At 44.5% G+C, this 18,714-nt stretch overlaps 1 protein-coding gene across 1 annotated transcript in view; it reads left to right on the top strand.

Annotated features, from left to right (window-relative positions):
• LOC126482011 (venom carboxylesterase-6-like) overlaps window positions 1–17,823 on the top strand; it is a 149,029-nt gene extending 131,206 nt beyond the window's left edge. The window contains exon 9 of the mRNA XM_050105979.1: window positions 17,660–17,823. Within this exon, the coding sequence (XP_049961936.1) occupies window positions 17,660–17,823 (164 nt within the window). The remainder of the gene's footprint in view (window positions 1–17,659) is intronic.
• The last annotated feature ends 891 nt before the right edge of the window (window positions 17,824–18,714 follow it).

Here is an 18,714-nt window from a genome sequence, read left to right as displayed (position 1 = left end):
GATTATGTGACCAATCTGGTTGCTCGAGTACGTTCCTCGTACAATGGTGGCTCCCCTATAGTGACGCTGTATTCCAAGTCTAGAGGGCCTCTGCGCACATTGTTGTATCGTCCAGAACTGGTCTTGCGACGAAGAGGACGCACTGTCACATCTTCCCTGTCTAGCACAGTCATCAGACCTCACTATTATTAAGCCTTTATGGTCTACTTTCAAAAGAAGGGTGCGTGATCGCTATCCACAATCGCTATTTACGTTTATCATGGTTACTCGAACTTGTCACTACTTTACAGGAAGAATTGTATAGGATTCCCTCGAAAACTACACAGGACCTGCATATTCCGAGGCGTCTAGAAGCAATTATGAATACCAACGGTTTTCCTACACCGCGTTGGACGTCGTAATATCCTGAGATTCGCGATCTTTCCATATTTTTGTACACAAGTACGAGCTAGAAACGCGGCTACTTCCGGTGCGTGCTCAAAGTAAAATTTGTCAGGAATGCGTGCTTCTTCTTTTATTTGGAACCTGGTTTGGTATGTTCAAAGTAACTCATTTCATTTGACCACCTCCTGGCCCCCAAGACTGGCTAGCGGCATAAAAGAACACTCGGTCAGGCCCTGTTTGAAATCGTACAGGAATGAAACATTACCCTTCGTCCATTTCACCTTCTGCTTTCACAATTGCTAAGGAAGCCCACTTCTTGGCCTGACTTGTCCAGGCAAACATTTTACATCTGTACAGTGTAACACCGCGCTGTGTGCTAGCGTGCCTTATGAAAGTTTGCCTGTATTATCGTTGAATAACCACTTTCAAGACAGAATATCCTGTTGTGCCCATTTCCTTCAAATATAATTTTAGACCGTAGATGGTATACATGCGCACGCTTGCCTATTTCGTTGTCCCAAGAGATCTACTCACGGTGGATTAGCAATATAATAGTGATACACCTCGAATAAACTCTAAATGAAACATGACATCAGACATCAGAGTCCTGATCCGGGTAGAAAATTTCAGTTGTCACTCCAGATAATACAGTTTAGGAAAGAAAAAAAAAATAGACGCACCACGAAGGAATTATCCTAATGGGACGGGAATCAGTAGATGTGAAGTACATGTACAAATATATGGCTTCAATTTCGGAAAAACTGGATAATTTAACAGAAATGGCATCCGAGATCATCATCCCTGATTGTAGGGATGTAGGGTTTTACGGCGTTTGACAGTCGGGTTGGTACCCCATCGTTGTCCAGGGCCTCTCCAGAAACGTCTTCTTCCTGTTATCTCATTGACTGTAGTAGAATTGTCTTCAGTAGTGAGTCCTGCTTCGAACTGAGCCTCGATGACCAGCGAAGACGGGCCTGTAGACGTCCCAGCCAGCGGTAGGTACCATCCTAACTGTCGCTCACCATACGTCCCGACAAACAGGAGTGCTGGTCTGGGGAGCGATTTCTTTTCACATCAGGGCCCCTCTGGTTTTCATCCACGACACCCTTACAGAATAGCGTACATTAACGATATTGTACGCCCCGTTTTTTTTGTCACCATGGAAATCCATCCTGATCTTATACACAAATCAAAAAAGTTTTGCATCACCTCGGTTCCGAGTGTTCCGGAACCTGTACAGAAAATTGGAAGAGAGATCAACATAAACGTAATTTCCGCCCTTTTTACTGCTCATGAAAACCACACATTGCATGTTGTACCACCATACAGTGAGACCTTCAGAGGTGGTGGTCCAGAAAGCTGTACATACCGGTACCTCTAATACCCATTGCATTGATGCATGCCTGTAATCGTCGTTGCATACTATCCACAAGTTCATCAAGGCACTGTTGGCCCAGATTGTCCCACTCCTCAACGGCGATTCGGCCTAGATCCCTCAGAGTGTTTGGTGGGTCTCGTCGTTCACAAACAGGCCTTTTCTATCTATCCCAGGCATGTTCGATAGGGTTCATGTCTGGAGAACATGCTGGCCACTCTAGTCGAGCAATGTAGTTATTCTGAAGGAAGTTATTCACAATAAGTGCACGATGGGGGCGCGAACTGTCGTCCATGAAGACGAATGCCTCGCCAATATGCTGCCGATATGGTTGCACTATCGGTCGGAGGATGGCATTCACGTATCGCACAGCCGTTACGGCCCCTTCCATGACCACCAGCGGCGTACATAATGCCACTCTCAAACAGCAGGGAACTTCCACCTTGCTGCACTCGCTGGGCAATGTGTCTAAGGCGTTCATCCTAACCGATTCAAATGGTTCAAATGGCTCTGAGCACTATGGGACTTAACATCTATGGTCATCAGTCCCCTAGAACTTAGAACTAGTTAAACCTAACTAACCTAAGGACATCACACAACACCCAGCCATCACGAGGCAGAGAAAATCCCTGACCCCGCCGGGAATCGAACCCGGGAACCCGGGCGTGGGAAGCGAGAACGCTACCGCACGACCACGAGATGCGGGCCATCCTAACCGGGTTGCCCCCAAACACGCCTCCGACGATTATCTGGTTGAAGCCATATGCGACACTCATCGCTGAAGAGAACAGGATGCCAATCCTGAGCGGTCCATTCTTCATGTTGTTGGGCCCATCTGTACCACGCTGCATGGTGTCGTGGTTGCAAAGATGGACCTCGCTATGGACGTCCGAAGTGAAGTTGCGCATCATGCAGCCTATTGCGCACAGTTTTAGTCGTAACACGACGTCCTATGGCTGCACGAAAAGCATTATTCAACGTAGTGACATTTCTATCAGGGTTCCTCCGAGCCATAATCCGTAGGTAGCTGTCATCCACTGCAGTAGTAGCCTTTGGGCGGCCTGAGCGAGGCATGTCATCGACAGTCCCTGTCTCTCTGTATCTCCTCCACGTCCGAACAACATCGCTTTGGTTCACTCCGAGACGCCTGGACACTTCCCTTGTTGAGAGCCCTTCCTGGCTCAAATTAACAATGTGGACGCGATCGAACCACGGTACTGCCCGTCTAGGCATGGTTGAACTACAAACAACACAAGCCGTGTACCTGCTTCCTGGTGGAATGACTGGAACTGATCGTCTGTCGGACCCCCTACGTCTAATAGATGCTGGTCGTGCATCATTGTTTACGTCTTTGGGCTGGTTTAGTGACATCTCTGAACAGTTGGAGGGACTGTGTCTGTTATACAATATCCACTGTCAACGCCTGTCTTCAGGAATTCTGGGAACTGGGGTGATGCAAAACTTTTTTTGATGTGTATATTTAAGCAAGATAATACCCGGCAGCATACGGTGAGAGTTTCTACTGCTTGTCTTTGTGCTTGCCAAACCCTACCTTGGCTGGCAAGATATCCGAATGTCTCGCCAGATGAGAACATCTGGAGCGTTGTGGGCAGGGCCCTCCAACCAACTCCTGATTTTGACGATACAATCCGCCAACTGAACATAATTTTGCACGATATCCCTCAGGAGGACCCCCAACAACTCTATCAATAAGCACCAAGCCGAATAACTGGCTGCATATGGGCCAGAAGTGGACCGACGCCTAATTGACTTGCTGAATTTGTGAAGCTCTTTCTTTTGAATAAATCATCCAATTTTTCTGAAATAATAAAAATCTGTTTGTCTGTACATATACATCACGTCTCCAGAATCACGTCCCATTGGTATAATTCTTTCGTGGTGTTCTGTGTGTGTATGCGCGCACGCGGGCGTGTGTGTGTGTGTGTGTGTGTGTGTGTGTGTGTGTGTGAGAGAGAGAGAGAGAGAGAGAGAGATAGAGAGAGAGAGAGAAAGTAACTTAGAGTGTATAATAGCGTTATAATTAAATTGTAGGCTTTGGGTATGCCGCCCACGTAAACTGCAAGAACTGGAATCCAAAGACACGTTGATTGTCACGATATGCGCCGTGTAAGCAATAAGTCACAGGTATACGACTGGTAAGATTTAGCACCCCGTTTCGCTCTGATGCTGGCAGGGCCGTGTAGTCTCAAGGATTTCATATGTCTGCTGTACCATCGTCCTGAACTCACTGAAATCGGTCAGACGTGGGTCAAAGTAGAGTACATTTCGCTCAACGGCGTCCCACATGAGCTTAATAAATTTGCGATGCCACTTTAGCACCAATATTTTCGTGATGTGTGTTCCCCAATCTCAGTACGAGAGCGGTGAGACGATGCAGTATCTTGTTGAAAGTGTAGGTGGTCTGCAGGGATCTGTAGACGAACAAATGGATGATCCGATAGGTAGATACCTGTATTCTTGATTGCTATATGTCCCACCGCTGTGAAACAATGACAGTCATAATAGAGACCCTATTTCACCCTGTGTAAACACCTCCCACGCCAGGACGAACAGTGTACGGTGGCAAGCTGGGAGCATAGGTCTTCAGCAACGTATACTGCCACTCCACAATTAAGACGGCCTGTTTCACAATTTATGGCGCCGGTTGGGGATGGTGTTACGCTGATCAGAATCTCTGTGCCCTGCTCTGAGTTATACGACGGTGACTTCTGTAACCAAAACGAGGAAGTGATTCTTGATGGAATAACTGCTCACTAATTGTTATTATCTAGGCTTTGAAAGATGATTGATTTTCTGCACTCTCACCTGCTTGTATGCTGTTACATTCGATCTTAATCAACAGGGATCCTCCTCACTGCTACACTGCTCTACACTGCTCTGCGAAATTTAGGGACGAGATAAACAAAGTACCATAACATTGGTAATGAATGAAAGTGCTACAGCATGTTCCCGGAGGTTCCCCAGCCGCGCACAGAAAGCTGGACATCGCACGCCGTGAGGTCAGTGTGACTATAGCACCAAATGGGGCTGGCCTCACAACACTGGCACTTGAACGAACGGGAGAAGACAGTGTACGTCAATCAGCGACCAGTCGCAGTGCCGGTGTTCTTCATTACATCAAGGCCCAGAGACAACGTTTGGTGACTTCACACGCGATAAGAGTCATCGAGGAAGTGGAAGAAGGAAGAAGTGTGACGAGTGTAGCAAGGACTTCGATATTACTCACAGCATTATTTCACGTGTATTGGGAGCGTTCCGAGCCACAGGCGCTGCTGCGACCAGCGATCAACTGCAGCAGCAAGTGACCGCTACATTGTGGAATATGCAAGAACGTACTCATGTAAATCTGCGATGCAGATGCAAACACATTTAACAAGACTCCACAGTGACACGGAGACTGCAGGGTAGTGGTACCTCTTCCCGACGACCATTACGTTGTGTTCCGTTGACACCAACACCCTGGTCGCACAGTGTGCGATGGTGCCAAGAGCACGGGGACTAGACCAATGAGGACTGGGTCATGTGCTCTTCTCGAACGAGAGCACATCAATCTGAGTAGTGATTCTGGTGAAAGATGGGAACACGTAATGCACGCAGCAACATTGTCGAATATGATCGTGGTGATCCCGGTGTTAAGGTGTGAGGCGGAATAATGCTGCGTGGGTTCACTGTCTTCCAAATCTCACCGGTCAACATTGTTATGACAGTGTACCCATCCCCCATGTGCGTTTTTTCAGGGGTGCATTCGGCGCTGACTTCTTTTTTACGGATGACTGTGAATGACCGCATATCGAACAGTGTAGGTTGAGAAGCTCTTGCAACGAGAGGATATTCAGCGAATGGACTGCCCAGATCTTTTCTCCTACTTAAATCCCATCGAGCATGTGACAGATGCGATGGGAAGTCGTACTGCAGCATGTCAGCATCCACCAACGACCATCCAACAGTCGTCAACTGCGCTGGTGGAGGACTGGAAGACCTAACGTGGTTCAAATGGCTCTGAGCACTATGGAACTTAACATATCAGGTCATCAGTCCCCTAGATTTAGAACTACTTAATCATAACTATCCTAAGGACATAACACACATCCATGCCCGAGGCAGGATTCGAACCTGCGACCGTAGCAGCAGCGCGGTTCCGGACTGAAGCGCCTAGAACCGCTCGGCCACAGCGTCCGGCTGGAAGACATAATGGAACGCCTTACCACAAAAACTCCTTATCGATCATGAGGCCAGCATAGCAGCACAGGTCGCAGGTTCGAATCCTGCCTCGGGCATGGATGTGTGTGATATCCTAGGTTTAAGTAGTTCTAAGTTCTAGGGGACTGATGACCACAGCTGTTAAGTCCCATAGTGCTCAGAGCCATTTGAACCATAGCAGCACATTTCAGAGCAGTCACTGTTGTTCTTTGTGATTACACATCCTGTTAAAACGACGTTCCACCTTTCGTAATGTCCAGGAGACCAATATGAATCTCAGAGAGTTCTGTGGAATTATTGTCTTTCAATAAAAATGTCATTTCTGTTCGTATCACTGCGTATTTATAAAAAAGTCATTTCTCTTCGTATCACTGCGCATTTGTTACAACTATCCTCTGTACTATACTGTAGCAATTCTTTCTATGTATGGTCGAAGTCTCATTGAGCTACGTTACTTCGTAATACCACATCACTCGAACGTTGCTTTCGCCATTCAGTTTTGCACACCACTGTATTATTGCCCATACCGTTTGTTACAAACAGTAACGGTTTTTACCAGAATCCCAGGGACTACTTGACACTGTGTCGAGTGAAAAGCCCTGTGCCTGCACCCCTCACGTTATCTCAATCACCGTCTCGCGTGTGGCCAGTAAAGAGTCCAGCGACGTTCCAGAAACGTGGCACATCGAAGTATTCCATTCTCCGCCCGCCCGGTTGGCCGTGCGGTCTAACGCACGGCTTCCCGGGCGGGAAGGATCGCTGGACCCCGGCTCGATTCCGCCCGGCGGATTTGTGTCGAGGTTCGGTGAGCTGGCAAGTCTGTGGATGCTTTTTAGGCGGTTTCCATCTGCCTCGGCGAATGTGGGCTGGTTCCCCTTATTCCGCCTCAGCTATACTATGTCGGCGACTGCTGCGCAAACAAGTTCTCCACGTACGCGTACATCACCATTACTCTACCAAACAAACATAGGCGTTACATTCGTCTGGTGTGCGACGTTCCCTGGCGGTTCCACCGGGGGCCGAACCGCACAATAACCCTGGGTTCGGTGTGGGGCGGCGGAGGGGTGAAGTGGACTGCGGTAGCCGTCGTGGGGTTGTGGACTACTGCGGCTGCGGCGGGGACGGATCCTCTCCGTCGTTCCCAGATCCCCAGTTAACATAACATAACATAACATAACATTCCATTTTCCGCGGCGATAGGAGCATTCGATCTCCAGAACAGTTCTCTGATTCATTCCTCATAGGTGTACACGAGTACCGTTCGAAGCATGTTTTCGAGGAGCATTTTGTTACTATTTCTTATCTCACTATTAAACATAATTTAGTGTCCGGACGGCTAGAGAGAGTTACAAATCTGCCTAATTAATTCGGTCTTTTACGTCACTCTTCACAAATCGAGAAGCAAGATGTACGAACAACGAGCTCCTGAAGTGATGTAGAAAAGATTTCACCGACGTATTATCATTATCCTCCCTCTAGAATTCTCTCTGCAACGCACTAAGGAGAAACCTAGTCGTTCTACTCTCACATTACAGCACAAGTCGTTGTGTATTTGACACCAGTAGGTTGACCGACGCATGTGCGTATGTTGTGCGCTGACTGCGACGTACTTTTTCCTTCCTGTCTTTCAAAATGTTTTAATACTGATTCATTGTTTTACGCGCTGCGCCTTTGCGGGAACTATACCGCTGTATTATTACTACCTTGTGCAATATCTGATGGAAGGATTAATAGTTAAGTGATTGAGTAATGCATTCCTGACACATTATTCTATGAGATTTCGAGATTGCAGCCGGATGACATCGACATTTGGCACGATATTTCGGTTGACAACCATTCAGGCATCGTCAGGTGATTGTATTAAACATTGTAATGAAGATGGCTTAATGGTTGTCAGGCGAAATATCGTTGCCAGATGTCGACATCATCCGGCTGCATTCGCGAAATGTCATAGAATACTCAAGCTTCCATTTTTTTGAAGATGAATGTTAATCGTAAAACGTACAGTCAAAATTCTGAATGAACACGGACAGAACACAGATACTCTTTTGGCCGGTGTGGCCGTGCGGTTCTAGGCGCTTCAGTCTGGAACCGCGCGACAGCTACGGTCGCAGGTTCGATTCCTGCCTCGGGCATAGATGTGTGTGATGGATGTGCTTAGGTTAGTTAGGTTTAAGTAGTTCTAAGTTCTAGGGGACTGATGACCTCAGATGTTAAGTCCCATAGTACTCAGAGTCATTTGAACCATACTCTTTTGTCGTTACATTGCGGAAGCGCTGTAACAAATGTATTTCAGAAGGCCGTGCTCATAATCGCGATTTGGGGGGATCTTAGTGCTCGGTTTCCATTGGAGGTGGGAGCATGAGGTGAAAAGTTTTAGTTTAGCCCGGATCAGCTGCCATTTGTAAAGCCATTTGAACACTTGTCTATTGTAGCTATATTACTGTGTTAAGCGAGGTCTGAACGACGAATAGGAGCTGGCGTCCAGGAAAATTGTGTTTCTCGTTTTCTTACTCTTGAAAGAGATGCTAATTGGGCTGAAATTAATGCTTGGCTAATGGCACCATTTGTATGTGGACCGTTGGAATTTTACGTGCAAATACGGGCAAAAAATTGTTTTTCTGGCCACTTCTATTCTTTAAACTTGTAGGAATCGATTAAGACATTGCACTAAGGTGAATAAATGGATAAACTCCAAAGATTTTTTTATTATCCGTCAATCTTTATCCGTTGTCGAGATGCGATGGCTTAAAGTCGAGCTAAATGTAGCACGTAAAATTTATTCATATTAGAAATGAATGCACGGAAACGGTTTAAAGTGATTGAGATAAATGAAAAAGTAAATAAAAAATAATAAGTAAAAAAACGTATTCCTACAATAAAATCGAAAACTTGCTTTCAGAAATCTAGCTTCATTCGGATTTTACGTGCAAATCACGCGGGTTTTCGTGAGTCTGTTTATGCGCGGTACATCTGTTTCAGACTTGTGCGAATCGGCTAAAATTTCGCAAGAAGGTAGTAAGATACATGTAATTAATTATTTTCCTGTTGCTTTGTGAAAGATTTATCCATTGCCACGATGTAAGCAACAAGGTTCAAAATGCTCAGTCGTCATCCGAGTCTACATCGGTTGCCAAGCAATGGCGATCTAAAGTCAAAATAAGGGTGGGAACCAGGATGAAAAATGCTCCTATCATAGCACAAGAAAGGTGAGTATGTTCTGGTCAGAGTCAGGGATGTGAAAGAAGCGAAGTAGCTTTACAAACTTATCGGGCAGCTTCAAAGACATTTACATCAAATACAGCATGACATATACGCGCTTATTTACACATTAACCCTATTGTCCGGCGTAGCGAGGTCACCTAACAGCAAGATGCTTACACACCTGCTTCTTGCAATTTATACTCTAAAGTCCCTGATTCTGTGCGCTAATCTAGAAGAGTCACCACAGTAAACAGTATACGAGATCATATGGTAGATGAACATAGATGTAATCACAAAAAAGTTTTTCTGGTGGTATAAAATTTCTGGGAGTCCTGGTAGGACGACATCATGAATCGTGTTACTTTACTTGACGAAGCACATCGTATTGTCAAGATGTTTTGATTTAAATGTCTCTGAACCTGTCAGATAAATCGATGAACTTGTTCCCTTCTTTCACACCCCTCTCTGCCAGGAGATGTTCGCCTTTTGTTGTTCTACGACAGGAGCATTTTTCATTTGTATCACTATATTTTGATACGAAGATCATCATATAATTAATCCTTGCCTTTCCTGAGAATTCATGAAAAATCTCCAGCATGCTGTTTGTAAGGAAAAGGAAGATTTGTGCTCAATGAGGACACTAGAGACGAAGCACAAGCTCGAATTACGTAAGAATGAGGAAGGAACACTCCCTGGATGGCCGGACGGGGACTTGAACCATGAACCTCCCGAATGCGATTCCAATATGCTAACCATTACGGTACCAAGCTCGTTTGCTATTTTGAGCCAAGTCATCTAAATTTAGACTTACCGTATCTTTTCAACTGCTCGATCATGAATTTCAGGCGTCACTTGGTCTTTCAGTTTTTCTGGAGGTTACATGTATCGTCATTATTATAGTTATTGAAAAAAAAAAGAATGTATGCTTTTGATCTCATTACCAGTAATTATTTCGAAGCAGCTACAGCGAGCGGTTGATGCCCACCGTCGTCAAATCTTAGTTTATTTTAAGCTTCGTGATTACCAGAGGCCAGCTACTATACCAGCCTACGCTGTAACTAAGAAGCATCTGAATCGCTTTGTTTACATTCATGGTTTGGTTGTTACAGTGATCCAACATACGAGGAGTTTGAAGAACTGGAAGACATTATGTGGATCGACGCCCTGTACAACAATTTCTCATACATGCATCTGACTGAGAAAATGGTAGTAGTAGATGGCGGATTGTATCCTGAGCGGATGCAGTTTTGGGAGAGTATCTTGGGTGACATCAGGAGAGAAGAAGACGAAGCGGAAAAGGCGGAGAAAGAGAAGCAGCAGAAAGCGTGGAGGGAGCGAGAGGAGGAGGAAGAGAGGCTTAAAAAGGCTGAGAACAAAACGGAGGAAGAGGTCGATCCGAAAAAGCTCAGAGTGGAGCTGTGATTTCTCTGCTGTTACATTCCCCAAGAGGGATACGACATGTAATTATTTGTGTTCACTGTAAACTTTTCGGTAAATTAATTACTTTTATAAAGAACGCAAAGTTTCCAAGTATGAATTCCTTGTTCACCTCAGTGCAAATGACATTCTATCAAGGGAGAAAAACAAAGTGGTGAATTATTTGGAAATATCAAACATCACAGTTTTCGATTCGTACTTGGAGTCTTTTCGGGGCTACTTGGAGAAACCTGATCTCCTTTCTATCGACCGTATAGAGTTTGTTACAATAAATCGCGTTTATTCTTTTGTCGATTTATTCCTCATCGTCGACTTAATTGAGAGTTTCCTCTTTTGTAGAATGACTAGTTACATTTACTTTTGACACTGTTAAGAGGTCATAGAGATTAACACCTGGTAACATTGCGTGCAACACTAATAATTCCATAGCAAATACTAAAAAAATTATTTGCTTGTTTCATTTTCTATCAAACTTTTAACTAAACAAAAGTGCAACATAACTCTATCTCATCGTGTGGGCCCTTGAACTCGAAGGCTGTCATCCTGATACACAGGTAATGGAATGTGGTGCCCGCCCGGCTAGCCGCGCAGTCTTAAAGTGTTGCTTCCCGAGTGGAAAGGCGTGCCGGTCCGCGGCACGAATCCGCCCGGAGGATTAGTTCAAATGGCTCTGAGCACTATTGGACTTAACTTCTGAGGTCATCAGTCCCCTACAACTTAGAACTACTTAAACCTAAACCCCCATGAACCATGGACCTCGCCGTTGGTGGGGAGGCTTGCATGCCTCAGCGATACAGATGGCCGTACCATAGGTGCAACCACAACGGAGGGGTATCTGTTGAGAGGCCAGACAAACGTGTGGTTCCTGAAGAGCGGCAGCAGTCTTTTCAGTAGTTGCAGGGGCAACAGTCTGGATGATTGAATGATTTGGCCTTGCAACACTAACCAAAACGGCCGTGCTGTGCTGGTACTGCGAACGGCTGAAAGAAAGGGGAAACTACAGCCGTAATTTTTCCCGAGGGCATGCAGCTTTACTGTATGGTTAAATGATGATGGCGTCCTCTTGGATAAAATATTCCGGAGGTAAACTAGTCCCCCATTCGGATCTCCGGGCGGGGACTACTCAAGAGGACGTCGTTATCAGGAGAAAGAAAACTCGCATTCTTCGGATCGTAGCGTGGAATGTCAGATCCCTTAATCGGGCAGGTAGGTTAGAAAATTTAAAAAGGGAAATGGATAGGTTGAAGTTAGATACAGTGGGAATTAGTGAAGTTCGGTGGCAGGAGGAACAAGACTTTTGGTCAGGTGAATACAAGGTTATAAATACAAAATCAAATAGGGGTAATGCAGAAGTAGGTTTAATAATGAATAAAAAAATAGGAGTGCGGGTAAGCTACTACAAACATCATAGTGAACGCATTATTGTGGCCAAGATAGACACGAAGGCCATGCCTACTACAGTAGTACAAGTTTATATGCCAACTAGCTCTGCAGATGATGAAGAAATTGATGAAATGTGTGATGAGATAAAAGAAATTATTCAGGTAGTGAAGGGAGACGAAAATTTAATAGTCATGGGTGACTGGAATTCGAGAGTAGAAAAAGGGAGAGAAGGAAACATAGTGGGTGAATATGGATTGGGGGAGAGAAATGAAAGAGGAAGCCGCCTGGTAGAATTTTGCACAGAGCATAACTTAATCATAGCTAACACTTGGTTCAAGAATCATAAAAGGAGGTTGTATACATGGAAGAATCCTGGAGATACCAGAAGGTATCAGATAGATTATATAACGGTAAGACAGAGATTTAGGAACCAGGTTTTAAATTGTAAGACATTTCCAGGGGCAGATGTGGACTCTGACCACAATCTATTGGTTATGAACTGCAGATTAAAACTGAAGAAACTGCAAAAAGGTGGGAATTTAAGGAGATGGGACCTGGATAAACTGACTAAACCAGAGGTTGTACAGAGTTTCAGGGAGAGCATAAGGGAACAATTGACAGGAATGGAGGAAAGAAATACAGTAGAAGAAGAATGGGTAGCTCTGAGGGATGAAGTAGTGAAGGTGGCAGAGGATCAAGTAGGTAAAAAGACGAGGGCTAGTAGAAATCCTTGGGTAACAGAAGAAATATTGAATTTAATTGATGAAAGGAGAATATATACAAATGCAGTAAATGAAGCAGGCAAAAAGGAGATCGACAGGAAGTACAAAATGGCTAAGCAGGGATGGTTAGAGGACAAATGTAAGGATGTAGAGGCTTATCTCATTAGGGGTAAGATGGATACTGCCTACAGGAAAATTAAAGAGACCTTTGGAGAAAAGAGAGCCATTTGTATGAATATCAAGAGCTCAGATGGAAACCCAGTTCTAAGCAAAAACGGGAAAGCAGAAAGGTGGAAGGAGTATATAAAGGGTCTATACAAGGGCGATGTACTTGAGGACAATATTATGGAGATGGAAGAGGATGTAGATGAAGATGAAATGGGAGATATGATACTACGTGAAGAGTCTGACAGAGCACTGAAAGACCTGAGTCGAAACAAGGCCCCAGGAGTAGACAACATTCCGTTGGAACTACTGACGGCCTTGGGAGATCCAGTCCTGACAAAACTCTACCATCTGGTGAGCAAGATGTATGAGACAGGCTAAATACCCTCAGACTTCAAGAAGAATAGAATAATTCCAATCCCAAAGAAAGCAGGTGTTGACAGATGTGAAAATTACCGAACTATCAGTTTAATAAGTCAAAGCTGCAAAATACTAACGCGAATTCTTTACAGGCGAATGGAAAAACTGGTAGAATCCAACCTCGGCGAAGATCAGTTTGGATTCCGCAGAAATGTTGGAACACGTGAGGCAATACTGACCCTACGACTTATCTTAGAAAATAGATTAAGGAAAGGCAAACCTACATTTCTAGCATTTGTAGACTTAGAGAAAGCTTTTGAAAATGTTGACTGGAATACTCTCTTTCAAATTCTGAAGGTGGCAGGGGTAAAATACAGGGAGCGAAGGGCTATTTACAATTTTTACAGAAATCTGATGGCAGGGGCATGAAAGGAAATTAGCGGTTGGGAAGGGAGTGAGACAGTTTTGTAGCCTGTCCCCGATGTTATTCAATCTGTATATTGAGGAAGCAGTAAAGAAAACAAAAGAAAAATTCGGAGTAGGTATTAAAGTCGATGGAGAAGAAATAGAAACGTTGAGGTTCGCCGATGACATTGTAATTCTGTCAGAGACAGCAAAGGACTTAGAAGAGCAGTTGAACGGAATGGACAGTGTCTTGAAAGGAGAATATAAGATGAACATCAACAAAAGCAAAACTAGGATAATGGAATGTAGTCGAATTAAGTCGGGTGATGCTGAGGGAATTAGATTAGGAAGTGAGACACTTAAAGTAGTAAAGGAGTTTTGCTATTTGGGGAGCAAAATAACTGATGATGGTCGAAGTAGAGATGATATAAAGAGCAGACTGGCAATGGCAAGGAAAGCGTTTCTGAAGAAGAGAAATTTTGTTAACATCGAGTATAGATTGAAGTGTCAGGAAGTCGTTTCTGAAAGTATTTGTATGGAGTGTAGCTATGTATGGAAGTGAAACGTGGACGATAAATAGTTTGGACAAGAAGAGAATAGAGGTTTTCGAAATGTGGCGCTACAGAAGAATGCTGAAGATTAGATGGGTAGCTGACATAACTAATGAGGAGGTATTGAATAGAATTGGGGAGAAGAGGAGTTTGTGGCACAACTTGACAAGAAGGAGGGACCGGTTGGTAGGACGTGTTCTGAGGCATCAAGGGATCACAAATTTAGCCTTGGAGGGCAGCGTGGAGGGTAAAAATCATAGAGGGAGACCAAGAGATGAATACACTAAGCAGATTCAGAAGGATGTAGGCTGCAGTAAGTATTGGGAGATGAAGAAGCTTGCACAGGATAGAGTAGCATGGAGAGGTGCATCAAACCAGTCTCAGGACTGAAGACAACAACAACAACAACAACCCTAACTAACCTAAGGACATCACACACATCCATGCCTGAGACAGGAATAGAACCTGCGACCGTAGCGGTCGCGCGGTTCCAGACTGTAGCGGCTAGAACCCTCGGCCACCACGGCCGGCCGGAGGATTAGTGTCTAGGTCCGGTGTGCCGGCCAACCTGTGGATAGTTTTTAAGGAGGTTTTCCATCTACTTCGCCGAATACGGGCTAGTTCCCTTAATTCCGCCTCAGTTACACTGAGTCGGCGATTGCTGCGCAAACCCGGTTGCACGTACGCGTACACCATAATTACTCTACCATGCAAACATTTGGGTTATACTCGTCTGGTATGAGATGTTCCCGGAGGTTCCACTGGGGACCGAACCTCGCAATAACACTGGGTTCGGTGTGGGGCGGTGGTGGAGTGGGTGGAATGCTGTGGCCTGTTGTGGCGTTGTGAACCACTGAGGGCTACGGCGGGACGAAGCATCTCCGTCGTCTGTAGATCCCCTGTTTAATACATACATACATAATGTGGAACGTGGTGGATCACACGAAGTTGTGAGGCAAATTTCACACTAATTTCCGTATCGTGGTCATCATAAACACACATACACCTAACTATTAACAACAACACAAAAAACTTAAAGTGTATTTCAAAATTAATCAGTTGACGCCATAGAAATTAAATACTTCCTCAGGAAATTTGCTATGGAGAAGAGTTATTCTTGGACACTGTAGTAAAAAACAGCATCTTGCCTAACGTCAGTAACTGGAAAACAAACAATCAAGTCCCTCCCTGTGCCATATAACTTGTAGAACAAAAGCCGGCCGGAGTGGCCAAGCGGTTCTACGCGCTACAATCTGGAACCGCTTCGGTCGCAGGTTCAAATCCTGCCTCGGGCATGGATGTGTGTGATGTCCTTAGGTTAGTTAGGTTTAAGTAGCTCTAAGTTATAGGGGACTGATGACCTCAGAAGTTAAGTGCCATAGCACTCAGAGCCATTTGAACCATTTTTTTTGTAGAACGAAAGTTAAAGTTCCGAAAAGCCACTATGGAGCACATTTATCCTGAACGCTAAGCACGGGCAATGAAAAAGTTAGTGTTCCTAGCTACAATCATCGAATCGATGACACAGTCGAGACGCGCCGAGCTATTGAGTGTCCGGTGCCCGCGCTCGAGACGTGTTGGTTGCACAGCAGGGGTGGGCGGCGGTCTGGCCGGCAGCAGCGGGGGCGGCTATGGTGGAGTTAATCGTTTCTAGGCTGGCGATATCACTGCCTTCTGCTGGCCCAGCGCGATGTGCGGAATTTGACATCTTTCTGACTGGCTGCCTGGCTGTTTCGCGGGAGCTGAACGTGGTCTGTGGGTCTCCCTTTGTGATTTGCTCTCAGTCACTAAAAAGTTCTATCTTTCCAACATTGTCTGAATTACTGAATACGACGTCCGCATTCTGTTTGTTAACTACGATTCAAACCAGTTGTGCGTTATCCAGTTAGGTCTGAAAATAACAATGTACTTGAAATGTGTTCTATTTCGGAAACTACTCGGAACAGGAACATACGTCTATCAGAAGTTTTTTGTTTCAAATAAGCGTTTCTGTCATATTGCTTAAGGGGGGTAGGACGTCAAACGGCCCGACTTGGAACAGGAGAGGCACCACAGGACATTTTAATTTCCACTGTCTATACTTTTACAAATAAATTCATAAAACTTTGAAAGCATGATCAGGAAGGATTCAGAATTCATACTCACAGCAGTGGAAACCCAAAAACATAACAAAATACATTTTTTACATGTGAAATTTCATCTTTTTTTCACTTACTACTGACTGAATTTGTTGCTATAGGTACACTTTTCTTCCTAAGTAAGAGAGATTCTTCGATGAATTTTGCACAGCATACAAACTATAGTTACATGTGTATGAAACTCTAGAGTTTATTTAATTTATCATAAAATGAACGAACTGTTACATTTTAAACTTCTTGTTCAGAAAAAACTAAAATTTTATAGTTAATTATCTCAATTTTTACCACAGTTTTTAATAGATTTGGAAAATTCTAGAGTTTTATACACCTGTAAGTACTGCTTGTATGCTGTGCAAAATTCATCGAAGAATCTCTCTTACTTAGGAAGAAAAGTGTACTTACAGAAACAAATGCAGCCAGTAGTAAGTGAAAAAATGATGAAATTTCACATGTAAAAAAAAGGTATTTTGCCACGTTTTTGAACTTCCACTGCTATGAATGTGAGTCCTCAATCCTTCTTTGTCATGCTGACAAAGTTTTATGAATTTATTTGTAAAAGTATAGACAGTAGAAATTAAAATGTCCTGTGGTTCCTCTCCTGCTGCAAATCGGCTCGTTTGACGTCCTACCCCCCTTAATACTGACTGTTTCATGCACATCACCAGGTGCAAATCTAAATTTAAAAAAAGAAAGAAGCCGTAAATGATATTACGCAAAGACCATATCACAGTGATAAAAAGTGTCTGCAAGACTGAATACTTACATTATAGTGGTCAAAACATTTTTACAATCTCGTCCCAATCCTTCCTATTCGGAAATTTTCCAAAAAGCGATAGTCACATATTAAAACGCGGCAATGAAACTGGAACCTATGAACTAATGGAACGAGAAAAAATATTACCGAAAGCACCGGAAAGAGGGAGGAGGGGGGGGGGGGGGAGAGGGAGAGGACTATTCCTCCTGGAATACGCTGTGTGGAACAAATAATTGAGGGTCATTCACTGTAAGTGGAGAGACTGAAATTTGAGAGACAAACCGGATGGACGATCCCCTCTAAAAGAAAAAGAAGGCTAAACTTTAGTTTCTCCTTGCACACGGACATTATAAGAATGTAATAACAAATTGGTAAAAATGAGGAGAATTTAAGAGCACGATTGAATATATGTTATGCGCTGTGTCGGACTCGTGGTCTTTTGATGGACGAGCAAACAAAAAGTGAAGCCAGAGAGGAGGAAGTGTTACGCGGACGGCGAAAACAGTTTTCTCCGCTCGGAGTGGCTTTTGAGACGTGATTAATGTGGGCGGCTGTAACAGGTGTAGGCGCCGTCACCGTCGCCGTCGGATCGCGAGAGCCGAGGACGCGCGCATATTTCAGGCTGGGGTGGAGCGCCGCGGCCGTGATGCATGGCGGCGCCGGCTGCGCTGTGTGGGAGGGGGCGCAAGACGCTGCCGCAAGTGTTCCCGACGGCGCCCTCTGACGTCACCAGCTTCCCACGCCGTAGCTCTGGCAGCGTTAAGAAATGGTTTTGTGTGTGTTGTATTGGTACAGTCAGGCTTCAAACAGTCTTGAGCTGCCGAAGAGAAAATTACAAAAAAAAAAAAAAAAGTTTAAAATCTTCGTAGTTGTTACGGAGAGAAAAAAACTGAAGAATGATTCATTTCATATTTAAAATTAGAAAACAGAAGCTTGCTCTTCAATGAACAGCACGACTACTGAACGCGTGCTATATTACGACGATGCTGTTATCTCTCTCAACTCCGTTAATTTAAAGACACATATTCCAGTGACTGATAATTTAAGGAAGCGAATAACGACGGTCTCTAGTTGTTGTTAGCAGATCACGTACTTAACGGTTTATTCCTGAAGACACTACTTATACTCATAGGAAACGCTTTTAAAAATCCATAGTTTAGCAATATTCCACACGCCACTGTATGACATCCATCTTTTCACACTGAAACTCTGACGTGAACAAACAAGGCGTGGGTAATCATGTTCATGATCCCGGCGGAGGTTCGAGTACTCCCTCGGGCATGGGTGTGTGTGTTTGTCCTTAGGATAATTTAGGTTAAGTAGTGTGTAAGCTTAGGGACTGATGACCTTAGCAGTTAAGTCCCATAAGATTTCACACACGTTTGAACATTTTTGGTAATCATGTTCCAAACAGTCAGCACTTTCGTTCGAACGGTGCCGGCCCACTTATCGTTTCAAGCCAACCGCTAGCTTCGGACCCGCAGACTCTACTCTCCTTGACAGCCTCGCTAAGTGCTCGCGCCCAGCAAAAACAATTATCCATTATTCAAAACTATCAGCGGGCAACGATCATTTTGGAATTCAAAAATGGCTCTGTGCACTATGGGACTTAACT

This window comes from Schistocerca serialis, chromosome 5 (assembly GCF_023864345.2).
Source record: "Schistocerca serialis cubense isolate TAMUIC-IGC-003099 chromosome 5, iqSchSeri2.2, whole genome shotgun sequence".
In the NCBI taxonomy this organism is placed as follows: Eukaryota; Metazoa; Arthropoda; class Insecta; order Orthoptera; family Acrididae; genus Schistocerca; species Schistocerca serialis.
The sequence above is the reverse complement of the archived record's forward strand: the minus strand, read 5'-3'. Positions and strand labels throughout refer to the sequence as shown.